Source organism: Meles meles, chromosome 3 (genome assembly GCF_922984935.1).
Source record: "Meles meles chromosome 3, mMelMel3.1 paternal haplotype, whole genome shotgun sequence".
NCBI lineage: Eukaryota > Metazoa > Chordata > Mammalia > Carnivora > Mustelidae > Meles > Meles meles.
Window position 1 is genome coordinate 25550460 of NC_060068.1, and position 27581 is coordinate 25578040.

At 36.6% G+C, this 27581-nt stretch overlaps 1 protein-coding gene across 1 annotated transcript; it reads left to right on the forward strand.

The window, feature by feature from the left end:
- Window positions 1-26027: 26027 nt before the first annotated feature.
- Window positions 26028-26972, forward strand: LOC123938703 (olfactory receptor 2G3). The gene has a single exon (XM_046000314.1). It carries the CDS (start codon window positions 26028-26030, stop codon window positions 26970-26972), a length of 945 nt encoding a protein of 314 aa, XP_045856270.1.
- The last annotated feature ends 609 nt before the right edge of the window (window positions 26973-27581 follow it).

Genomic DNA, 27581 nt, shown 5'->3' on the forward strand with positions numbered 1-27581 from the left:
ACGTTGTTTCCAGTCTTTCCAGTTGGCCATTCTAACTGGTGTCAGGTGGTATCTCAATGTGGTTTTAATTTGAATCTCCCTGATGGCTAGTGATGATGAACATTTTTTCATGTGTCTGATAGCCATTTGTATGTCTTCGTTGGAGAAGTGTCTGTTCATATCTTCTGCCCATTTTTTGATATGATTATCTGCTTTGTGTGTGTTGAGTTTGAGAAGTTCTTTATAGATCCTGGATATCAACCTTTTGTCTGTACTGTCATTTGCAAATATCTTCTCCCATTCCGTGGGTTGCCTTTTTGTTTTGTTGACTGTTTCCTTTGCTGTGCAGAAGCTTTTGATCTTGATGAAGTCGCAAAAGTTCATTTTTGCTTTTGTTTCCTTGGCCTTTGGAGACATATCTTGAAAGAAGTTGCTGTGGCTGATATCGAAGAGGTTACTTCCTATGTTCTCCTCTAGGATTCTGATAGATTCCTGTCTCACATTGAGGTCTTTTATCCATTTCGAGTTTATCTTTGTGTACGGTGTAAGAGAATGGTCGAGTTTCATTCTTCTACATATCGCTGTCCAGTTTTCCCAGCACCATTTATTGAAGAGACTGTCTTTTTTCCATTGAATATTTTTTCCTGTTTTGTCGAAGATTATTTGACCATAGAGTTGAGGGTCCATATCTGGGCTCTCCACTCTGTTCCACTGGTCTATGTGTCTGTTTTTATGCCAGTACCACGCTGTCTTGGTGATGACAGCTTTGTAGTAAAGCTTGAAATCGGGGAATGTGATGCCGCCAGTTTTGTTTTTGTTTTTCAACATTTCCTTAGCAATTCGGGGTCTCTTCTGATTCCATACAAATTTTAGGATTATTTGCTCCAGCTCTTTGAAAAATATCGGTGGAATTTTGATCGGAATGGCATTAAAAGTATAGATTGCTCTAGGCAGTATAGACATTTTAACAATGTTTATTCTTCCAATCCAAGAGCATGGAACAGTCTTCCATCTTTTTGTGTCTTCTTCAATTTCTTTCATGAGTGTTCTGTAGTTCCTCGAGTACAGGTCCTTTACTTCTTTGGTTAGGTTTATGCCCAGGTATATTATGGTTCTTGGTGCTATAGTAAATGGAATCAATTCTCAAATTTCCCTTTCTGTATTTTCATTGTTAGTGTATAAGAAAGCCACTGATTTCTGTACATTGACTTTGTATCCTGCCACGTTACTGAATTGCTGTATGAGTTCTAGTAGTTTGGGGGTGGAGTCTTTGGGGTTTTCCATATAAAGAATCATGTCATCTGAGAAGAGAGAGAGTTTGACTTCTTCCTTGCCAATTTGGATACCTTTTATTTCTCTTTGTTGTCTGATTGCCGTTGCTAGAACTTCGAATACTATGTTGAACAAGAGTGGTGAGAGTGGGCATCCTTGTCGTGTTCCTGATCTCAACGGAAAGGCTGCAAGCTTTTTCCCATTGAGGATGATATTTGCTGTGGGTCTTTCATAGATAGATTTTATGAAGTTCAGGAATGTTCCCTCTATCCCTATATTTCATCAGGAACGGATGCTGGATTTTGTCAAATGCTTTTTCTGCATCAATTGAGAGGACCATGTGGTTCTTCTCTCTTCTCTTATTGATGTGCTCTATCACACTGATTGATTTGCGAATGTTGAACCAACCTTGCAACCCAGGGATGAATCCCACCTGGTCATGGTGGATAATCTTTTGTATGTGCTGCTGGATCCTGTTTGCTAGGATCTTGTGGAGAGACTTTGCATCCATATTCATCAGTGATATTGGTCTGAAATTCTCCTTTTTGGTAGGGTCTTTGCCTGGTTTGGGGATCAGGGTAATGCTGGCTTCATAAAAAGAGTCTGGAAGATTTCCTTCTGCTTCAAGTTTTTGGAACAGCTTCAGGTGAACTGGGGTTATTTCTTCTTTGAAAGTTTGGTAGAATTCCCCAGGGAATCCGTCAGGTCCTGGGCTCTTGTTTTTTGGGAGGTTTTTGATCACTGCTTCAATCTCATTACTAGATATCGGTCTATTCAGGTTGTCAATTTCTTCCTGGTTCAATTTTGGGAGTTTGTAGCTTTCCAGGAATGCATCCATTTCATCTAGGTTGCTTAGCTTATTGGCATATAAATGTTGGTAATAATTTCTGATGATTGTTTCTATTTCCTTGGTGTTAGTTGTGATCTCTCCCTTTTCATTCATAGTTTTATTAATTTGGGCTTTCTCTCTTTTCTTTTGGATTAGTGTAGCCAATGGTTTATTGATCTTATTGATTCTTTCAAAAAACCAGCTTCTAGTTTCATTGATACGTTCTACTGTATCTCTCATTTCTACCTCATTGATCTCTGCTCTAATCTTGATTATTTCCCTTCTTGCATGTGGAGTTGGTTTGATTTGTTGTTGATTCTCCAGTTCTTTAAGGTGTAGAGACAGCTGGTGTATTCTGGATTTTTCAATGTTTTTGAGGGAGGCTTGGATGGCTATGTATTTCCCCCTTAGAACCGCCTTTGCTGTATATCATAGGTTTTGGACCGAGGTGTCTTCATTCTCATTGGTTTCCATGAATTGTTTAAGTTCATCTTTGATCTCCTGGTTGAGCCAAGCATTCTTAAGCAAGGTGGTCTTTAGCTTCCAGGTGTTTGAGTTCCTTCTGAACTTTTTCTTGTGATTGAGCTCCAGTTTCAAAGCATTGGGATCTGAGAATATGCAGGGAATAATGTCAGTCTTTTGGTATCGTTTGAGTCCTGTTTGTGACCCAGTATGTGGTCTATTCTGGAGAAGGTTCCATGTGCACTTGAGAAGAATGAGTATTCTGTTGTTTTAGGGTGGAATGTTCTGTATATGTCGATGAGGTCCATCTGGTCCAATGTTTCATTCAGTGCCCTTATTTCTTTATTAATTTTCTGCTTCGATGATCTGTCTATTTCTGAGAGAGGCGTATTGAGATCTCCTACTATTGTTGTATTCATATCACTATGACTCTTTATCTTGATTAATAGTTTTCTTATGTAATTGGGTGCTCCCATATTGGGGGCATAGATATTCACAATTGTTAGATCGTTTGGTCGGATAGTCCCTTTAAGAATTATGTAGTGTCCTTCTGTATCTCTGACTACAGTCTTTAGTTTAAAATCTAATTTATCTGATATGAGAATCGCTACCCCGGCCTTCTTTTGAGGCCCATTGGCATGAAAGATGCTTCTCCATCCCTTCTCTTTCAGTTTGGGTGTATCCTTAGGTTCAGAATGGGTCTCTTGTAGACAACATATGGATGGGTCCTGTCGTTTTATCCAATCTGCAACCCTGTGTCATTTTATGGGCACATTTAGGCCATTCACATTGAGAGTGATTATTGAGAAATAGGTTTTTATTGACATCGTGTTGCCTTGAAGTCTTTCTGTCTGTAGATTGCTTCTATATTTCTGTTCAATGATATTCTTAGGATTTTTTCTCTTTTATGGGACCCCCCTTAATATTTCCTGCACTGTCATCTTGGTGGTTGCATAGTCTTTTAAGCCTTGCCGGTCTTGGAAACTCTTTATCTCTCCATCCATTTTAAATGTCAGTCTTGCTGGATAGAGTATTCTTGATTGCATGTTCTTCTCATTTAGTACTCTGAATATATTTTGCCAGCCTTTCCTGGCTTGCCAGGTCTCTGTGGAAAGGTCTGACGTTATTCTAATGGGCTTTCCTCTGTATGTAAGAAGCTTCTTTGTCCTAGCTGCTTTTAAGAGGGTCTCTCTTGAAACATGATTCCCCATTCTAACTATAAGGTGCCCTGAGCACTTTCGAGAATCTAAAATCTTGGGAGGAAATCTTTCTGCCTCTAGTACATGAACGTTGTTTCCATTCGTGAGATTGGGAAAATTTTCATAGACAACTTCTTTGACTATATCTTCTAGACTTCTTTCTTTTTCTTCCCCTTCAGGGATTCCAATAATTCTGACGTTGGAATGTTTCATGGCATCGTTTATTTCCCTGATTCTGTTTTCGTGGCTTCTGAGCTGTTTGTTCCAGGCTTCCTCCTGATCCTTTCTCTCTATCTGTTTGTCCTCCAGATCACTAATTCTATCTTCTGTCTCAGTTTCCCTAGCTTTTAGAGAATTTAGATTGGATTGGAACTCATTGAGAACATTTTGAACATCATCCCTGGTGGCTTTCAGTTCTGCCCTAACATTGTGAACATCATCCCTGGTGGCTTTCAGTTCTGCCCTAATCAATTCTGTTTGGTTATCCATGGCTTTCTCCAACCTAGCTATTGCCTGGATAATTGTTAGTCTGAATTCCTTTTCTGACATATTGTCTATGTCAATAGCCATTAGCTCTGTTGCAGAAGACCCATCCTCTGTATTTTTCTTCTGTTGGGTATTCCTCCTCCTAGTCATTTTGGTAAGAGATGACTAAACAGATGCAGCTGGACTTATCGATTGTGGTGCAGTCAATGTGTACCCTGGAACGCTTCTGTGCAATCAGGATTCCCCACCCAAATTAGAGAAAAAAGAAAAGAAAAAGAAATAGAGAAGAAGAAAGAAAAAAAAGGGAAAGAAAAAAGGAAAAAAAAAGAGACTGAGAGAGATAGGAAAAAAAGGGAAGATAAAAGAGAAGGCTCAGCCCAAATGGGCCACAAGGTAAGATTTGTGGAGTATACAAACAAAAACAGACAAACAAAAAGAGTGATAAAAGTATATGACAAGAGAAAAAAATATGTATATATAAGCAAAAAAAGGGAAGAACCTCATCAGAAATAACCCCAAGTATAAGATTTATATATTATCAGGACAAACACAAATTCACAGAAACACTGACAGAAGGAAAAATTGGGAGAGTGGTTATAGATTCTCAGTGTGGGTGAGGAAGGTTATTTTGATTCTTCCTGAAGGTATCTTGATGTTTTTGTTAAGGGACTCAACTTTCCTAAGTTACAGGGGGATTAGAAACTCATTTGCCTATAGGGGTGGCATTGATTGGGGAAAGGGGATTACCTTGAATTTTAACTCTATATGTATAGTAGAAAATAAAAATTAAAAAAGAATAAACTAGACTAAACTAAGTTAAAATTTAAAAAGAATTAAAAAAATAGAAAAGCAAAAGAAAAACACGGTGTATGTATCAAAAAGTTCAGGTTAGAATGTTATTAAAGAATTTGATGTACTGGACATTTCAGTGTGATGGTAAATAGGTTAAAAAATTATCTGTATGTATAAAAAAAAAGAACCAGAATATTGGTAAAGAGTTAAAAATAAAAGTTGTATTTATGGGGCGCCTGGGTGGCTCAGTGGGTTAGGCCGCTGCCTTCGGCTCAGGTCATGATCTCAGGATCCTGGGATCGAGTCCCGCATCGGGCTCTCTGCTCAGCGGAGAGCCTGCTTCCCTTCCTCTTTCTCTGCCTGCCTCTCTTGTGATTTCTCTCTGTCAAATAAATAAAATCTTTAAAAAAAAAAGTTGTATTTATGAAGTAGTGGTGGTTGTTCTCTTGTAGTCTTTTTTTTTTTTCTTCCTTCTTGGTTGGTTTTCTGGGGGAGGGGCCTGCCACGTGGGTTTTCAGACAATGATGTTCCCTGAGTTAGGTCCTCCCGCTCCCCTCAAGGGGGTGAGCTCTTTTTTTTCAGGAAACTGTTTTTTTCAGGCTTTTGTTCTCTGGGGGTTTTTATGTTCTTTCATCTGCTTTCTCTCGCCTTGACAGCTTTTGATGGTTTTTGGAGGTTTCGAGGAGAGCAAACAGCACCCCAACCTCCCTCTCAGAGAGAAGCCTCAGACTGTTTTGCAAAAGCTGCTGGCAGAGTCAGTTCTGAGTCACTTTCCCTGGGGATGCAGGAGCTCCTCGTTGTGCCCAAAACCAGGGCAGCGGTGGCTGTCTAGGCAGCTCCATACCGCCAGAGAGGTTCTGAGCAGAGATCGCACACTGAGATTTTCCCGCTGTCCCGGGCTGGGAATGTCTGGTTTTTCTGGATGCCAGAGCTCCAGGCTAGCGCCTATGAGCACCTATCCCAAGGGAGGGTGTGGGACGTGAGCGTTTCAGGATTCCCATCTGGCCAGGCTCCCAGCACCTCACGGTAGCCAGACCCACTCATTCTCAGGCGCGCTGGTGTTCAGGCACACTGGCTGCTCAGGGATGGAGACCTGATTTCTCTGCCACACTCTCTCTGGCTCCGTGCCAGGGGAGGCTGTCCTAGGTCCGGGGACTTAGGTCCCTGACCCTAACCGCCCAGGTTCCCACTATTACCCCCCGCGATCCTTTGCTGTTTGTTTTTTGAGTGCTTTCAAACAGACTCCAAGTTAATGCTGGTCCCCAGATGCAGAGCACTCTCGTGTTGGGGTGTTACTTTCCAATTGGTCACCTCTGGTGGCTCCCTCCCCCTTTTGTTTATCTTAAGATATCAGTCCGATGCTCCCAGTCTGCTTTACCTGGCACTGGGGTCTTCTGCTCCAGTAGAGATGCAGACGTGTATAATTCTGATCTCAGGCTGATTTCATGGGTGGTCGGAGTTCTTTGGTAGGTAATCAGCTCACTTTAGGGTACAGGTTGAAATGGTGCCTCCTCCTACTTCCCCGCCATCTTGACCCATCACATCATTAGTTTTTTATGTAGTGTTCCAAGATTCATTGTTTATGTATTATTTTCACTCATTATCATGCATTTTTGATTTCCTGCTTAATTTCTTTGTTGACCTATTCATTGTTTAGCAGCATTTATTTAGCCTTTAGTATTTGTGTTTTTTCCCAGACTTTTTTCTTGTGATTGATTTCTAGTTTTATAGCATTGTGGTTGGAAAAGATGCATAATACAGCCACACACCTCCAGGAGCTATTGCATGCTTTGCCTGTTCATGCACCCCAGCAGTCATAGCACTCCGTGTCCAGACATGCACCCCAGCCACCATTGCACAGGGCCCAGCTGCACATGCCTCCTACACCCTGCACACAACCCCCAGCCACTGCAGTACTTTGAGGGATAAGGCATAAGACTACTGTCTCAGCACTTATTTTGCTAATAATGCATTGCACTCCCAAGTCCCTGGTAGGGTGCCACCTCAGAGCTGGTCTTCTTTAATCCCATTAACACCACAGAGAGCAAGTGTAGTCCACAAAGGGCATAAAGTCGGTGCAGACAACTGCGCTGAAAGGAAAAGTGACTCAGACAAAACAACAGTGCATGAGCAACACATAGAATACTCTTCTGAAGTGTCAGGTTCTGGTGAATAGAAGATATTGCGCTGCAGGACTCTCCAGGAACTCTTCTTCATGAAGTGACTATTTTCAACAGTAGAAGACACAGGTGACTTTCTTAATACAGAAAAACAGACATAGAGAGGGAAACAGATAGGGAGACAGAGAAATTTATCCCAAATGAAATATTAGGACAAGGCTACAGCCAGATATCTAAGTGTAATGGATATGAGTAACATGCCTGTTGCAGAATTTGCAATTATTGTAAGATTACCAACCAGGACTTGAGAATAGGAAGGGAGACCTGAGACCCTTAACACAGGTATAAGGAATATAATAGCAGATATAAAAGGTACACTGGACAAAATGAGACACATGTTTGATGGAATGAATAACAGGATGGAAGAAACAGAGGAAATAATTAATGACCTAGAAGACTGAGTAATGGAAATAAATCAAACTGAACAAAAGACAGAAAAATAATTATGAGAATAGACTTAGGGAACTCAGCAACTCCATCAAACATAATAAAATAAAAATTATAGAAGTCCCTAAAAAGAAGAAGAAGTGAGAAAAGAGGAGAGAAACTTCATTTAGAGAAATAATAACTGAAAACTTCCTCTGTCTGGGGAAGGAAACAGATATTCAGATCCAGGGAGCACAGAGAAACCCATCAAATTCAACAAATACAGACTGACACTGAGACATAATTAAATTGGCAAAATATGGTGCTCAAGAAAAAATCTTAAAGGCACCAAGACATGAAGGAATTTACAAGGGAAAACTGATAAGGCTAACAGGAGATTTTTCAAAGAAAACAAACCAGAAGGAGTGACTGGATATATTCAATGCACTAAACGGGAAAATCTACAGTCAAGAATACTTTATGCAACAAGGCTATCGTTCAGAATGTAAAAGAGATAAAGATTTCTCAGACAAACAAAACTGAAGAAATTCATGTACACTAAACCAGCTTTGTCAGAAATATTAAAAGGGACACTTCAAGTGGAAAGGAGAGAACAAAAATGACATTGTGTGGGTAGGAATCACAAAGGTAGTAAAAATTAATATTTCTGTAAAATATGAGACAAGAAACTCACAAGAAAATGGACTGTCTGGATGGTTCAGTTGGTCAAGTGTCTGCCTTCAGCTCAGGTCATGGTCCCAGGGTCTTGTGATTGAGCCCCGAATAGAGCTCCCTGCTCATTTGGGAGTCTGTTTCTCCCTCTCCCTCTGCCCATCCTTCCTGATCCTGCTCTTTCTTTTGTGTGCACACATACACACACTCTCTCTCTATCTCTCTCTCAAAAAAAAAATCTTTAAAAAAAGGAAACTCACAAGCAAAGAATATAAAATATAATATCATATACTTAAAACCTGGGGGAGAGGAGGAAAGAATGGGTCCAAACTTAATGACCATTAAGTTAATATAGATAACTATATAAAGAAGAGGTTATGTACAAACCTAATGGTATCCACATATCAATAAAACCCCACTAATTAATATGAAAAGAATAAAAAAATCTAAATATATTACTAAAGAAATTCAGCAAATCATGAGAGGAAAACAAGAAAGAATCAGGGGAAACTTCAAGAAAAAAAACAAAATAGATGACAAATTGGCAATAAATACATAGCTATCATTATTATTTAAAATATAAGCTAAATGCTCCAATCAAGTTATAGAGTAACAGAATGTATTAAAAAACAAGACCCATCAATATATGCTGTCTACAAGAGACCTGTTTTAGACCTAAAGATTTTAGACCTGCAGATCAAAAGTGAGGGAATGGAGAAATATTTTTCACAAAAATTGATGTCAAAAGAGAACTAGAGTACTAATATATATATATATTAGGCAAACTAGACTATAAAACAAAGACTGGATAGAGCAGTGACAACACTCACTGCCTCATTGTTTTACAGTAAGTCCCACAGCACTGTGCTCTGGTGGACCTACCATTCTCAGTCAAGCTAGAGCCTCCTCCCCAAGAAAGCCAGCAGAAACCCCTGTGCATACAATGTTTACTAATCAGAGGGTTCTGCTAGGCTTCAGTTCTAGTGTAAGTAGAGTCAGTTCTCATTTACAAAGCAGACAAGAGCACACCTTGTTAAAACTTTACACAATCTGACCAAGGATCAAACACTGTCCACAACAGTCAAGGAGAGCCTCTGCATGTGACAGGCTTAAAGGATAGAACAGTCAAAACACAACAGCAGAGTGCTTGCAGCACACACCACTCCTTGACACTCCCTGAAGTGTCAGGCCCTGGACACTGAATGACTTCTTCAAAAAACCATTTCTCTCAGGAGCAGGAAACATAATGGACTTTTCTAACACAAAGAAGAAGGTGGAAACTTAGACAAAATGTCAAGTTGGAGGAATTCATTCCAAATTAAAAAAAAAAAAAAAAAAGGAAAGGACATGACCAGAGATCTGCAAGACACATATATAAGTAATATGACTGATGGGGAATTTAAAGCAACAATTATAAAGATACTTGCTGGGTTTGAAAAACAGAATAGAAGACTTCAAGGAAACCATTACTGCAGAGATAAAGTAATTATAAGTGAGTCACTCAGAAATAGAGAATGCAATAACTGAGATTGGAAAACAGGCTTGATGCAATGAAGAGTAGGCTGGAAGAAGTGGAGGAACAAATAAGTGGTATAAAAAATAATGAAATACAATGAATCTGAACAAAAGCAAGAAAGAATTATGGAACATGAAAATAGTCTTAGGGAACTCAGAGGCACTATCAAATGTAATATACACGTTATAGGAGTCCCAGAAGAAAAAGAGAGTGAAAAGCAGGCAGAAAAATTATTTGATGGAATAGTAGTTGAAAACTTCCCTAATTTGAGGGAAAAAAAGAGACTTCCAGATCCAGGAGACACAGAGTACTCCCATTAAAATCAACAAAAGCAAACCGACAAGACATATTGTTACTAAATTTGCAATAGGATGTCTGTTTCCTTTTCCAGGTTAAGGAAGCTTTCAGTTATAATTTCCTCAAATAAACCTTCTGTCCCTTTTCACTCTCCTCTTCTGGAACTCCTATGATATAAATGCCATAATGTTTCATGGAGTTCCATAATTCTACTTCCATGATCCAAGATTTTTCTTTCTCTCTCTTGTACAACATCATTACTTTCCATAATTCTATCTTCTATATCACTTAGTCATTCCTCTGCTTCTTCCATCCTTGTAGTCATTACATCCAGTTGGTTTTGAATTTTGGTTATTGCATTTTTCATTTTGGCCTGATTGGTTGTAAACTCTTTTATCTCTGTAGTAAGAGTCTCTCTTATGTTTTCTATGTTTTTCTCAAACCCAGATAGCATACTCATGATTGTTGCTTTAAATTCTGGATCAGGCATATTACTTATATCTGTTTTGACTAGATCCCTCTGTGACATTTTCTTGTTCTTCCTGTTGTGATGTAAAATAATGATAAAGAAAAAAAAAAAACCTTAAAAGTAGAAAGGCAAAGGAAGTCCATACCTTACAAGAGAAGACCCATAAAGCTAGCTGCAGATCTCTTAACAGAAACTTGGCGAGAAGTGAGAGCCATGATATATTCAAATTGCTAAATGGGAAAAATCTGCAGCCAAGAATACTACATCCAATTAGAACGTCATTCAAAACAGGACAGATAAAGAGTTTCCCAGACACAAAAACCAAAGGAGTTTATGACCACTAAACCAGCCCTGCAAGAAATATTTTAATATTCTCTGAATATAAAGGAAAGGACAAGGTGGCAAGGACAAGAAAAGAACAGAGGAAAATCTCCAGAAACAATGACCAAAAGGTATGGCACTAAATACCTATCCATCTGTAATTACACTGAATGTAAATGGGCTAAACATTCCAATCAAAATACATGGGGTTGGGATGAATGGGTGGCTCAGTGGTTTAAAGCCTCTGCCTTCAGCTCAGGTCATGACTCCAGGGTCCTGGGATCAAGCCCCGCATTGGGATCTTTGCTTAGCAGGGAGCCAGCTTCCTCCTCTCTCTCTCTGCCTGTCTCTGCCTACTTGTGATCTCTTGTCTGTCAAATAAATAAATAAATAATATTTTTAAAAAATTCATAGGGTGTCAGAATGGATAAAAACAAACAAACAAAAACTTTTGTGCTACCTACAAGAGACTCATTTTAGATGAAACGTCATCTATAGACTGAAAGTGAGGGGAAGAAATATTTAGTATGCACATTGTTGTCAGAGGAAAGTCAGCATAGCAATATTTATTTTAGACAAACTAGACTTTAAAAAAAGACTAACAAGAAATGAAGAAAGACACTATATCATAACAAATGGGACAATCCAAAGAGAAGATCTAATGGTAATAAATATTTATGCACCCAACTTGAGAACACCTAAATACATAAAACAATTAATAACAAACTTAAAGTTACTCACATAATAATAGTTAAGTGTTAGTGTAACACTAACAGCAATGTACAGATCATTTAAGCAGAAAATCAACAAGGAAACAATACTTTTGAATGACACATTGGACCAGATAAACAATATATTCAGGACGGTTTCATCCTGAAACAGCAGAATGCACATTCTTTTGAAGTGCACATGGGATATTATCCAGAACACATCACATAATAGTTTACAACCCAGACCTCAAAATTACAAAAAGATTGAGAACATACTATGCACATTTTCAGACCATAATACTATGAAACTTGAAATCAACCAGAAGAAAAGAAATTGAAAAGAATACAAATATATGAAGGTTAAATCACATGCTACTAAACAATGAATGACCCAAACAGGAAATTAAAGAACAAATAAAAAAATACATGTAAACAAATGAAGGGAAAAAAAAACATTACTTCAAAACCTATGGGATGGAGCAAAAGTCATTCTAAGAGAGAAGTATGTAGCAATTTGAACCTACCTCTAGAAGGAATAAAAATCTCAAATGAACAGCCTAACCTTATACCTAAAGGAACTAGAAAATGAATAATAAACAAATCCTAAAGCCAACAGAAGGAGGATTATAATGAAGATTAGAGCAGAAATAAATGATATTGATATAAAACAGTAAAACCAGGAGCTGGTTCTTTGAAAAAAAAATCAATAAAATTGACAAACCCTTAACCAGACTTATCAAAAAGAGAAAAGGCCCAAATAAAGAAAATCACAAATGAGAAAGGAGAAATAACAACCAACACCACAGAAATATCAATAATTTTAAGAGAATATTATGAAAACCTGTATGCAAAAAATTGGACAACCTGCAAGAAATGGATGAATTCCGAGAAACATAAATTACCAAGACAGATACAATAAGAAATAGAAAACTTGAACAGATTGATAACCAGCAAAGATATTGAATCAGTCATTCAGTCTGAATATATGTTTTCCTACCAGTAGTGTAAGAGGATTCCCCTTTCTCCACTTCCTCACAAACACCTTTTGTTTCCTGTTTTGTGAATTTTAGCCATTCTGACATGTATGAGAATATATATGTGGAATATTACTCAGCCATGAGAAAGAATGAAATCTTGCCATTTACTATGGTGTGGATGGAACTAGAGAGTAGAACCCTAAGTGAAATAAATCAGTCATAGAAGAACAAATATATATGATTTCATTCATCTGTGGAATTTAAAGAACAAAACAGATGAACATATGGAATGGGGAAAAAAAAGAGAGGGAGGCAATCCATAAGAGAGACTCAAGTATAGAGAATGAACAAATGGCTACCAGAGGGGAAGTGGGTAGAGGGATGGGTTAAATGAGTGTTAGAGATTAAGTAGTATAGTTGTGATGATCAATGGGTATTGTATGGAAGTGATGAACCACTAAACTCTACTCCTGAAATTAATATTACAATATGTGTTAAATAACTGAAATTTATTTTTTTAATTTTTTTTTCAAATCTTATTTTAATTCTAGTAGTCAAGATGCAGTGTAATATTAGTTTTAGGAGTAGAATTCAGTGATTCAGCACTTCCATACAAAACCCAGTGCTCATCACAAGTGCCCTCCTTAATACACATCACCCACCTAGCCCATCCCTCACCCATGCCCCTCCATCAACCCTCACTTTTTTCTCTATAGTTAAGAGTTTTTTATGGTTTGTTTCTTTCTCTTTTTTCCCTTCCTATATATTAATCTGTTTTGTATTTTAAATTCCACATAAGAACTAACTGGAATTTAAATAAAAACCTGAAATTAAAAAAAAAATAATGATGTGGTATATATATACAGTGGACTAATGCTCAACATCAAAAAAGAATGAAATCTTTCCATTCACAATGAAGTGCACAGAACTGGAGGGTATTTTGCTGAGAAGTCATTCAGTCAGAGAAAGATAAATGCCATACGATTTCACTCATATGTGGAGTTTAAGTAACAAAGAAAGAGATCATAGTGGGGAAAAGGGAGAAACCAAGAAACAGATTTTTTTTAAAGATTTTAAGTAGGCAGAGAGGCAGGCAGAGAGAGAGAGAGGAGGAAGCAGGCTCCCTGCTGAGCAGAGAGAGCAGGATGCTGGGCTCGATCCCAGGACGCTGGGATCATGACCTGAGCTAAATGCAGAGGCTTTAACCCACTGAGCCACCCAAGCGCCCCAAGAAACAGATTTTTAACAGAAAACAAAGTGAAGCCTACCAAAGGGGATGTGGGTTGAGGGGATGGGTTAATTTGGATGGGGATTAAGGAAGGCATATTTTTGATGAACACCAGGTATTTGTGTAAGTGTTAATTCATTAAATTGTACACCTGATATTAATATTCACTGTATGTTAACTAACTGGAATCTAAATAAAAATTGAAAAATAAGAAGTAATTTGTGTAAATGGATTTGGTCTTCATATATATATATGTATATATATATATATATATATATATACATAATTAATATAGTCATTAACAGATGGGCTCAATTAGGGAGACATCAAATGTGATAAGAGAAGAGGACATTGGACTGGGGTTGAGGAATCCAACATTAAAACTTAAAGAAAGTTGAGATTGCAAAAAGTTAGTAAATCTATACATTTTCCAGATCACCTTTTTATAATGTTACTTTGTTCTAATAGGGAACAAACTTTTTGAATGTTACTTTGTCTAATAGGGAAAGGTGCTTGAAGTTACAGTGAGTAAAATGATGCAGGAAATTCAAAATACAGAAGGAAGGATTAGCTTCAAAAAGACAGGAGTAATTTTCTCCCTTATAACTGGAGTGAAGTTGAAAGAATCCGATACAAGTAGACTGTTTTAGTCAATTAATAAAATCAATTAATGAAATAACTTGTTTTTATGTTGTGCAAGTCTAATGGCTTCTATTTCCTTTATTAAGTAGACAGTCCCAAAGCAATATTCAAGAAAGAATGGAATACTTCACACTAGGGAAATATGTGTATCTATTTTTCTTGGATGATCTCCAGAAGTTAGTCTCCTGGCTGCTGGGGACACATGTTTTCCCCAGATGACTTATAACTGTAAACAAGCCATGACCTTTTCAAGACATTGCCAACTTCCCCATTCTAAGATCCCCCTATATCACAATTCTCATTATTGCTAAAATAGTTTCCTCAGGATTTGCTTGTGTTAGAAATGTGAATATTTAACAGACATATTTTAGAAATCAGTCATCTTATGTGTCAGGGGTTGGTTAGACCTATAAACACAATTTAAGAAAATGTTATATAAAGTGCTTCCTTGAAGATGTGAGAAACTTTGACACATTTAAATAGCTCTGATAGTAAGTAAAAATTTAGTCTGTTGGTGTTAATTGAGTGCATTTGTACTTTCAAGGGTTTTTCAAAAATAATAAGGTAGCAACTTTACAATTTCTATCACAGTTGGGCTCATTCTATCATTAAAATAATGGCATCTGGTGAGACAGATAAACTATCTAAACTTCAGATTATGCCTATTAAATAAGAGCATAGAGAAATTTTGTTATTCCTCATAAGTCCAAGTTGGTGCTATGCAAATGTTTAGGATAACTAACTTTTTGAATTAATTTTTGTAAGAACACCATAGACTGTGAACACTAAGAAATAAACTGAGGATTTTGGAGGGAGGGGGGTGGGAGGTTGGATGAGCCTGATGGTGCGTATTAAGGAGGGCACGTATTGTATGGAACACTGGGTGTGGTGCATAAACAATGACTCTTCGAACACTGAAAAAATTATATTTAAAAAAAAGAACACCATAGATGATTGTGATAATAATGATGAAGATGATAAATGATAGATGGTAGATAGATGATAGATAGATAGAGGTCAGATAGATAGATGATATATAGACAGATGATAGAAAGATAGATTAATAGATAACTATACACACACTCATTTCCACATCGACACAATTCCACAACTCAACCAGAGCACTTCAGTTCAAGGTGATTTCAAGTTACTATAAAAAATACTTGAGAAATGCCATAAATGAACCTTAATTAACTCATGTATCATTGCAAGCCCTTGAACTCTGAAGTTCAAACAGAGGAGTAGTGTAAGTACAATTTAACCAACATGATTAAAGATTTGAATTTTTGGGTTAGATTTTGTTGAGAAGGAATAAAGTGTTCTCTAGAAGACCATTTTTTTCTTCACTGAACTGATATTATGGTCTCTTTTTTTTTTTAAGGACATGATTGTATTTTACCAAAAATTTGAGGATTAGCAGGAATCAGAATATGTATGGGTAGAGAACACTTGCTTACAAGTCACATTAGGCACTGCATGATCAGGTGGGCAACTTCTAATCTATACTTAAAATAATTGAACAGATAATGGGAAATCTATAATCATTGGTCTTCTATTTTCACCAATAGACACAGAAGTTATGGAGGACCAAAGCATACAGGTAATATACTAGAACATAAAATACATCTGTCTTACATTTTTATTTTCAAAATTGAGAGAGGACAAAATAATGATGCTGCCACCTGTTCCAAAGATTTGTACAGTCAGGTCATTGGGATAATAAACAGGATTGTGTGATACAAAGCATAAGTAACTGAGGAGTTGGCTGCTTGAAAACCTATGTGTGTGTGTTTCTTCAGTCTTGACCACAAGGAATTGCACAAAGCTTTACCTGGAGAGCTGCCCTTCCTACACTGGACTTGTCCTACAGCCAGGGCATTGCAGTCTGTGAAGGGTGTTGAGGTCAAGGATTCAAATACCAGTCCTTCCTCATGTTCTTACACATTTTGGTATTTCTATCCTAGGTATCATCATTCCCAGTTCTCTTCCTCAGGCGTTTCTGCCCAGTGCCCCTTGTAGAGGGGAGGAAAGGAAAATCTTAAAGACAAGTTTCCCCACTCTGATACAGTACTCACTATGTACCCACATTTAGCTGTCCACTTCTCTCCCTCCCCTTGGTTCCAGGACCCATAAAACTTCAGAAGCCATTTTTTCAAGGTAGCCTCAACAGAGATACGATTTCCTCACCCATTCTAATTTATTTCACCTTCCCCAATGCACCATTCCATGGAGGATACATGAACAGGAATTGTTGATCCTTTCTACAGTTTTAGACTTTTCCCATGCCTTTAGAGTACATGGCCAAATGTTTTATTGTAACTCTTATGTTGGCTGCTTGCTTTAATTGTCTGCTCCAACAGAGGCAGTTCAGTTCTCCATCCAAGCTCAGCTGACCTGACCATAACCACTTTTGTTTCCTCATTAACTGCTATCCAGGGACAACCAAAACAGAGACTGACTGTGGGAAAAGGACACCTCAAAAATTCATCCTTTCTTTCATAAGGCAGCTATTGATCAATGCACCAGGCACCATAAAAATTACATATAATATCAGTAAAACATGACTTCAGTTTAAGAAGTAGCTTATAGCTTGGTAGAAATAATACAGATGTAAAAATTAGGCCAGTAGTATCTTATAGTTTCTATGATCGAAGGAGGTTCAGGATGTGGGATGGACACTTAATCTTGCAGCATGAAGTGACATGGGGTGTAAAGGGTCAATGTCCTTCAGAGTCCAAGAAAGCTTTGTACATAAATGACTAGCGCTGAGTCTTAAAAAGTGTGTAGATAATTTTCAGGGGAGTGGGGATTAGAGGAGAAAATATTTTTGCCAGAGGAACAGCATGGAAAAATGTGCAGCTGAGTGACAAAAATTTAGGATATTGCAAATTGCTCAGTATAGCAGGGTGATAAATTAGGTATGGAAGGGTGAAGACAGATAATGGGGGGGCATGGGTCAGCACAAGTAGGGCCTTGAGAACTTGTTCATAGTGCCTGTCACTCTGTCCAGTGGTTGGGGCTTAGTTTGAATTAGAGGTGAAAAGATAATACTCACTATTGCTTTTTTCAACTGAAACACATCATTTGCTGTATCTTACTTCATTATTGTTTACCCAATCAGTTCTACACAGTCAGATATTTTAAAACAGCCTTATTCAAAACTATTCCAAAGTCCTTAACAAACTAACATACAGAGTTCTTTGTAATCTTTTATTATTTCTCCCATCATACACACACAGTAACATAGTACTTGTTATTTTAGGAAAACACAAAGAGAATCCTCATTTTAAGATTTCTCACACAATTTGGCCTTATTTCAAACATCTTTACTACTTGTTACTTATTCATTTGTATCTGTATTGAAAGTCAGCTTGCTGTCTGCCTGCTTTTTAAAATGTGGTTGTAACATTTCCTTTCTTTTAACTGACAATAATATTTATATTTTATCCATGTTTATTCCTTTTGTCATATTTAGTGTACTAATTCTCAATTATAGGGACAAATTTGACATTAGAATTTTCTAAACATAGAAAAGTCATTTGAGATCAGCATGGACAGACATTCTCCTTACTACCTATAGAAAGGGAAAGATTATATTTGACTCATATCTTGCTCTGTGCATAAAATATGCCCACTAGATATAATCACTTTATTTGAATTCTATTACTATTATTTCACAATCAGGAAGAATAACTTTAGCCAGTGGGGAAGTGGAACATATTTTGAATTGGACTCTTGGTAAATCAGACAAACTGTTTGAGAATGGGAAATATAATTTGACATTCTACATTTTCTCATTCTGAAAGGAACACATGTGATTGTCTTATAGTACTCATTTCGTCCCTCTTTTCATTAAAAACTTAGTGTTCAATTTTGTCTTTTTAATTTAATTTATTTTCCTCCAATTAATTTTTATTTAGGTAATATTATCATTTTCAGTAATGCTGTCTACTCACACTACATAATCCTACTTTGTGAGGAGAATGGAAACATCTTTTTATCCTTTTTGTTAAGTTCTTATATTAATTTGAGTTAGTTAACATACAGTGCTATATTAGTTTCAATATTGTGATTCAAAACTTAATACTTTAATCTCCATCAGCCATTTAACCCATCCCTCACCACCTCCCCTCTTGTAATCATCAGTGTGTTCTTATAGATAGTCTCTTTCTGGTTTGCCCCCTCTCTTTCTTTTCTTTGTTCATTTGTTTTATTTCTTAAATCTACATGTGCGTGAAATCATGTGGTATTTGTTTTTCTCTGACTGACTTAGTTTGCCTGACATTATACTCTCCATTTCCATTCATGTCACTGTAAATGGCAAGATTCCACTTTTTTTTAATCACTGAATACTATTCCATGTATATATATACACATTTAAAAAAGAAAATAGTATATATATGTATATATATATATACTTAAAATAATATATATGTACTTTAAAAAGAAAATAGTATATATATATACTATTTTCTATACTATATATACTATTTATACTATATATAAAATATTTTAATTATTTTAAATATTTTAGTTAAATTCTAGTTAGTTAACACAATGAAATATTAATTTAAAGTGTATAATACACTGATTCAACACTTTCATACAATACCCAGTACCCATCACAGGGACACTCCTTAATTGCCCTTACCTATTTCACCCATTCCCTCACCCACCTTCCTTCTTGTAACCATTGATTTATTCTCTATAGATATTCTGTATCTTGGTTGTCTCTCTCAGTCTCTCACTCTTGCTTTCATTCCCCCCCATTTGCTCATTTGTTTTGTTTCTTAAATTCCATATATAGTGAAATCATATGGTTATTTGCCTTTCTCTGACTGACTTATTTCACTTAGTATAATATTCTCTAGTTCCATCCACATAATTGCAAGTGGCAAGATTTAACTTTTTTATGACATATATATATATATATATCATATAATATATATGTCTTATATATAATATATTTATGACATATATATTATATATTATATATATATAAAATCTCATTACGTCCTTTTTATCCTTTCATCAATTGATAGTCACTTGGCCAGCTTCCATATCTTGGTTATTATAAATAATGCTGTTATAAATATAGGGGTGCATGTATCCATTTGGACTAATGTTTTTGTATACTTTGGGTAAATATCCAAGAATGTGGTGGTTGAATCATAAGGTGATTCTATTACTAATTTTTTGAGGATCCTCCATAATGTTTCCAGAGTGGTTGTACCAGTTTGCATTCCCACCAACAGTGCATGAGTGTTTCTTTTTATGCACATCCTCACCAACCCCTGTTGTTGTTTCTTGGTTTGTTAATTTTAACCATTCTGACAGGTGTGAGGTGGTATCTCATTAGGGATTTGATTTGTACTTCCCTGATGATGAGTGCTGTTGAACAGCTTTTCATGTATATGTTAACCATCTGGATGTCTCTTGAAGAAATGCCCATGTGTTCTGCTCATTTAATTGAATTATTATTGGGAGTTGAGTTTTATAAGTCCTTATATATTTTCGGTACTAGCTCTTTACAGATACATCATTTGCAAACATCTCCCATTCAGTAGGTTATCTTTCAGTTTTGTTGATTGCTTTCTTAGCTGTGCAGAAGCTTTTTATTTTGATGAAGTCCCATTAGTTTATTTTTGCTTTTATTTCCCTTGCCTCAGGAGTAAATGGCAAGATTCCACTCTTTTTTAATCACTGAATAGTATTCCGTGTGTATGTATGTGTATATATATAAATATATAATATATATTTAATATATTTACATATATTATATTTAATATAATATGAATATATTATATTTAATATATTTAATATATACATATATTATATTTAATATATTTAATATATTGACTAGATAAGTCAGGAGACTTATCTAGGAAAAAGTTACTATAACATGTTAAAGAAGTATTGCCTGTGTTCTTCTCTAGGATTTCGATGGTTTCAAGTCTCACACTGAGGTCTTTCATTCATTTTGAATTTATTTTTGTGTATAATGTAAGGAAGTGGTCTAATTTCATTGTTCTGCATTTGGCTGTCCAGTTTTCCCAACACCATTTCTTGAAGGAACTGTCTTTTTCTCATTGGGTATTCTTTCCTGCTTTCTCAAAGACCAGTTGACCATATAGTTGTGGATTCATTTTGGGGTTTTCTACTTTGTTCCATTAATCCATGTGTCCATTTTTGTGCCAGTACCATGCTGTCTTGATTACTACAGCTTTTTAAAATAATTTGATGTTTTCAGTGAAATTGTAAATGGGATTGTTTTCTTAATTTCTCTTTCTGCTGGTTCATAATTGGTGTACCAGAATTGCAACAGATTTCTGCACATTGACTTTGTATCCTGTGACTTCATTGAATTCATGTATCAGTTCTAGCAGTTTTTGGGTGGAGACTTTCAGGTTTTCAATATAGAGTATCATATCATTGGCAAATTGTTTTAGCTTTACTTCTTCCTTGCTGATTTCAATGTCATTCATTCATTCATTCAATTGCTGAGGCTAGGACTTCCATTACTATGTTAAATAATAGTTGTGTAGTGGACATCCTTGTCTTCATGACCATAGAGGAGAAGCTCTTAGTTTTTTCTAATTAGGGATAACATCAGCTGTGGGAATTTCATGTACGGCCTTTATTATGTTGAGGTATGTTTCCCTCTAATTTTATTTTGTTGAGGGCTTTTATCAAGAATGTATGTTGTGGGGGCACCTGGGTGTCTCAGTGGGTTAAAGCCTCTGCCTTCGGCTCAGGTCATGATCCCAGGGTCCTGGGATCGAGCCCCACATCGGGCTTTCTGCTCAGCAGGGAGCCTGCTTCCTCCTCTCTCTCTCTCTGCCTGCCTCTCTGTCTACTTGTGATCTCTGTCTATCAAATAAATAAAATCTTAAAAAAAAGAAAAGAGGGGGGAGGTGGGATTGGGAGAGGGGGAGCGGGCTATGGACATTGGGGAGGGGAGGCGAACCATAAGAGACTATGGACTCTGAAAAACAACTTGAGGGTTTTGAAGGGTCAGGGGTGGGAGGTTGGGGGAACAGGTGGTGGGTAATGGGGAGGGCACGTTTTGCATGGAGCACTGGGTGTTGTGCAAAAAGAATGAATACTGTTACGCTGAAAAAATAAATAAAATGGAAAAAAAATAAAAATAAAAATAAAAAAAAAAAAAGAAAAGAATGGATGCTGTGGGGCACCTGGGTGGCTCAGATGGTTAGGTGTCTGCCTTTGGCTCAGGTCACAATCCCAGGGTCCTGGGATCGAGCCCCGCATCAGTCTCCCTGCTCATCAAGGAATCCGCTTCTCCCTCTCTCTCCCCACTCTCTGCCCTGCTTGTGTTCTCTTACTCTCTCTGTCAAATAAACAAATAAGATCTTAAAATGAATGGATGTTGTATTTTGATAAATGGTTTTCTTGCATCTATTAAAATGCTTATATAGTTCTTATCTTTTCTCTTATTGATGTGATATATCAGGTTAATTGATTTGGGAATATGGAACCACCCTTATGACCCAGGAATAAATCCCATGTAATTGTGGTGAATATGTTTTTAATATATTTTAAGTGGTGTTTGCTAATATTTTATTGAGAATTTTTACATCCATGTTAATCAGGGTATTGGTCTATAGTTCTCCTTTTTAGTGGAGTACTTATCTGATTTTGGTATCAGGGTAATGCTGGTGTCATAGAATATGTTTGGAAACTCTTTTTTTCCTTTTCTATTTTTTGGAATGATTTGAGAAGAATAGGTATTAAGCCTTTTAATGTTTGGTAGAATTCACCTATGAAGCCATCTGGCCCTGGACTTTTGTTTGTTTGGAGATCTTAGATTACTGATTCAATGTCTTTGCCATTTTTTGATGTACTCAAGTTTTCTATTTCTTCTTGTTTCAATTTTGACAAGCTTTATGTTTCTGAGAATTTATCCATCTTCTAGGTTGTCCAGTTTGTTGTCATCTATTTTTTCATAGTATTCTTTTATAATTGCATTTCTGTGGTGTGCGTTGTTATTTCTCCTTTCTCCTTTATCATTTTATCTATTTCAATTTTTTCTCTCTCTCTTTTTTTTTCCTTCCTTCCTTAATATGTCTGGCTAAAGTTTTATCAGTTTTATTGATTTTTTTTTTCAAAGAGTCAGCTTCTGGGTTCATTGACTTTTTTTTTTTTTTTGCCTTTTTAGTTTCTAGAAAATTTATTTCTGTTCTAATCTTTATTTATCTCCATCTGGTTTCGGGCTTTGGTTGTTCTTTTTATAATTTCTTTAGTGTAATATTTGTTTTTCCATCAGAAATTTTTCTTGCTTATTGAAGTAGGCCTGATTCCTATAAACTTCCCTCTTAAAACAACTTTTGTTGCAACCCAAAAGTTTTGGATCATTATGTATTTATTTTTTTCCATGCAGTGTTTGGTTCTTCTTTTATTTCCTGGTTAACCCATTCATTGTTAGCAGAATGTTATTTAACCTGCATGAGTTTTTTTTCTTTCCAGGTTTGTGTGTGTGTATGTGTGTGTGTGTGTTTGACTTGTAGTTTTACAGAACTGTGGTCATAAAGGATGCATTGTATGCCTTTGATTTTCTTGAGGTTTGTTTTGTGGGCTACTATGTGATCCATTCTGAAGAATATTCAGTGTGCACTTGAAAAATATGTGTATCCTGCTGTTAAAGGATAGGATATTTTGAATATCTCTATTAAATCCATCTGGTCCAGTGTTTCATTCAAAGCCATTATTTCCTTGTTTATTTTTTATTTAGATATTTGTCCATTGATTAAAGTAATGTGTTGAAGTCCCATAGTTTTACTGTATTTTTCAATTAGTTCCTTAATGTTTGTTATTAAACATTTTAAATATTTGGCTGCTTTCATATTGGGTGCATATATATTTGTAATTGGTATATCATCTTGTTGAATTGTCCCCTTTGTGATTATATAGTGTCCTTCTTTGTCTCTTGTTACAGTCTTTGTTTTAAAGTCTATTTTGTCCACTATAAGTATTGCTATCCCAGCTTTTTTTTTTCTTGACATCTATTTGAATGATAGATGATTCTCCATCTCCTCACTTTTAATCTGCAGGTGTCTTTAGATCTAAAATGGGTCACCGTTAGGCAGCATACAGATTGGTTTTTTTTTTATCTATTCTGTCATGGTATGTCTTTTGATTGGAACATTTATTCCATTTACATTCAAAGTAATTGATAGATATGTATTTATTACCATCTTATTACTTGCTTTGTGATTTATTCTGAAGATCTTCTCTGATGTTGTCTTGTCCTTTCATGGCTTGCTGATTTTCTTTAGAGATATTTTTGAAATTACTTTTCTTTATTCCTTGTGTATTAATTAGTAGTTTTTGATTTATGGTTACTATAAGGTTTGTATATAAAACTTCTTCATAGAGCAGTCTATATTAAGTTGATGGTCATTAATTTGAACATTTTTTCCTCTCTCCTTTATACATCTTAGGTATATGTTAATTCATTTCATATTCTATTCTATTTTTTGTGAGTTCACTGACTGATTTTTTACAGAAATATTCATTTTTACTGCTTTTGTGCTTCCTACCTTTACATTGTCACTTTTGATCAGTCCCTCTCACTCAAATAATCCACCTTAACATTTCTTGCAAGGTTGGTTTAGCGGTCACAAACTCCTTTAGTTTTTGTTTGTCTGGAAAACTATCTTTCCTTCTATTATAAATGATAACCTTACTAGACAGAGTGTTTTTGGCTACATATTTTCCCATCCAGCCCTTTGAATGTAGCATACTACTCCCTTCTGGCTTGCCAAATTTATGTTGAAAATCTCATGCTAGCCAATGGGCTTCCATTGTAAGTTAATGACTCCTTTTTTTCCTGCTGTTTTAAATTTTTCTTATGTCTGTATTTTGCCAATTTAATTACAACATATCTTCATATGTCTCTGGTTTTGGTGCATAGGATGGGTTTCTCTGTTCCCCCTGAATCTCAATATCTGTGTCCTTCCCCAGATATGGAAAGTTTTCAGCTATTATGTCTTCAAATAAATTTTCTGCTCTTTTTCTCTCTTCTTATTCTCCTGGCACTCCTTTGGTATGAATGTTATGTTTGATAGACTCACTGAGTTCCCTAAATCTATTCTCATTTTGCATAATTCTTTTCCTCTCTTTTGTTCAGCTTAATTATTTTCCATTACTCTGTTTTCTAGATTGCTAATTCATTCCTCTGCTTCTTCCAGCTTACTCTTCATTCTATCAAGTATGTTTTCATTTTGTTTACTGAACCCTTTATCTCTGAGTCACTATTCCTTATCTCTGTGGTAAGGGCTTCCCTCATTTCTTCCACTTTTCTCAAGTCCAGTGGTGTCTTTATGATCATTGCTTTAAATTCTCTGACAGATATGTTACCTGTATCTGTTTCACTTAAATCACTGGCTGTGGCCTTGTTCTGTTCTTTCATCTTGGATAAATTCCTGTGTCTCCTCATTTTTCTGTCTCTGTATGTCTGTTTCTCTGTGTTAAGAAAGTCAGCTGTATCTTCTCTTCTTGAAAGTAGTGACTTTATGCAGAAGAGGTCCCGGAGTGCCCTGCAGCACCTTGTCTGCTGTTCCCTAGAACCTGACATTTCAGGAGAGTCTTCTTTGTGTGTTGCTTATCCCCTGCTGTTTTGTCTGAGTCACTTTCCCTTATCTGCACTTCATCTCTGCCTTTTGTGGGCTATACTTACTCTCTGTGGTGTTAGTGGGACACAGGCAAGCTAGCTTGAAGGGTGTGCTCACTGGGAATCTTGGAAGTGCAGCAGTTCATGATGGACCTCTAGTCATACCCCAGGTCCCCTGAAGCACTGCAGTGACAGCTTGCTAGGATGGCTGGTGATAGGAGGCCAGGTGTGCATGTCAGAATGGCTGGCCATAGCTGGGTCTGGTGTGCAGTGTTGGCTAGGAGCACATGGCTTGCTGCATCCTGGTGGCAGCATGGAGATTGGAAATGATGTACCAGCTGAGTGTGGTGTGGCAGCTGCATGGAATGCGTAGTGACAGCTGTGCAACTGGTAGCTGGGCATGGCACATGATGGCAGCCACAAAACCAAAAATTCAGTTTAAAATAAAAATTATTAAATATTGAATTATTCAACTTTGTTTTATAATCTCTAGGTAAAGTTTTAAAACCATGAGTATTTTACTTTTCTCTGTCGATATAGTGTACACAGAGGACTGTGTAAGAATTTGTTATAAAGAGGAAAGATGAGGAGAAATTCCCATCCCCATTTCTCCCTATGTTAAGAACTGAATATTGTATTTTGCATGCATATTTTTGTTGAGAGTTAAAACCATGAAGATGACACTTGCTTCTTTATCTTGAGAGATAAGTAATTTCAGTAGAAATGATCTCATGTTTTTTGATATACGTACAAATTTACACTTGATTGGTTTTAGCAATTAGTGTCCAGAAAACTCCAAAGTTGAAAACACTCAAAAGTTTTGGAAAGTCATTGGACTTGATTGATATTCTGAATCAACTACATATTGAGGGTAAAAAGTTAAGTTGCACAAGATACTTTCCTTCATCCCTTCAACTTGTACATTGTGATTCTATGATAAATTGTTTCACATGTACCTGTTCTCATTTCCCTCTTAGCTGAAGCAGTTCCCTCTGTAGAAATGGAAAGGGCCAATGACAGTTCCCTGATGGGTTTCATCCTTCTAGGCTTCTCAGACCACCCTCACCTGGAGGCTGCACTCTTTGTATTTGTCCTTTTTTTCTACCTCCTGACGCTTGTGGGGAACTTCGCCATCATCATTATCTCATACCTGGATCCCCTTCTCCATACCCCTATGTACTTTTTCCTCAGCAACCTCTCCCTGCTGGACCTCTGCTTCACCACTAGCCTCGCACCTCAGACCCTAGTTAACCTGCAGGGTCCAGAGAAGACTATAACTTATGGTGGTTGTGTGGTACAACTCTATATTTCTCTAGCACTGGGCTCCACTGAGTGTATCCTTCTGGCTGTAATGGCTTTGGATCGCTACATTGCTGTCTGCAAGCCCCTTCACTATGTGACTATCATGAACTCACGGCTATGCCAACAGCTAGCATCCATCTCCTGGCTCAGTGGTTTGGCTAATTCCCTGATCCATGCCACTTTTACCTTACAATTGCCTCTTTGTGGCAACCATAGACTTGATCATTTTATTTGTGAAGTACCAGCTCTTCTCAAATTGGCTTGTGTGGACACCACTGTCAATGAGTTGGTGCTTTTTGTGGTTAGTGTCCTGTTTCTTCTAATCCCCCCAGCACTCATTCTTATCTCCTATGGCTTCATTAGTCAAGCTGTGCTGAAGATAAAGTCAGTGGAAGCAAGGCACAAAGCCTTCAGCACTTGCTCCTCCCACCTTACAGTGGTAATTATTTTCTATGGAACCATAATCTACATGTACCTGCAACCAAGTAACAGCTATACTCAGGACCAAGGCAAGTTTATCTCCCTTCTCTATACCATGGTGACCCCAACCTTAAATCCTATTATCTACACTTTAAGGAACAAGGACATGAAAGTAGCTCTGAAAACACTTCTTTCAAAAAAAATGTGCTTCCTACAAACATGATGTTCAAGGAAGTGTTTCCAAGACATGTAGTCAGTCACCCAGCTTCTATTTAGCCAAACCACATTACCATATTTCCCAATTTCATGCCAGTTAAACTTACATTTACTTAATCTAACAAGGGAGATTTTCCTCTTGTATGGGTAACTAAACAAAATATATACTTATTTAAATTCAGAGCTTGAGCCACGGGGAAGAGAGCTTTGTATAGATTGTAGCCCTCACCAGAAAGTTTATATTTTATTTCTGACATTTATTCTCAGGGAGTCAATAAAAGTAAATAATTACATATTTACCAATTGTCTGGGTTGCAATTTACTTTTTGTTGTTGTTTTCATTTTGATTAATTATTTAGTGTTTTAACACCTTAAATTTACTTTATAAGGTCTCTTCATTAAAGCTTCATGTTGGAAAATAAGCACTTTATATATGTACTTCCCCTACCACATCAGAAAAACATATTCTCATACTATCAATTTATTAAAAACAAGGATATCATAATAACTGTTCTTTTCCATATTTTCATTTAAAAACAACTACTAAGAAAGACTAAGAGAAACAAAATATACTAAGCATACTGTTTCTCTTTTTTGTTTTACCCAAAAAGATGCT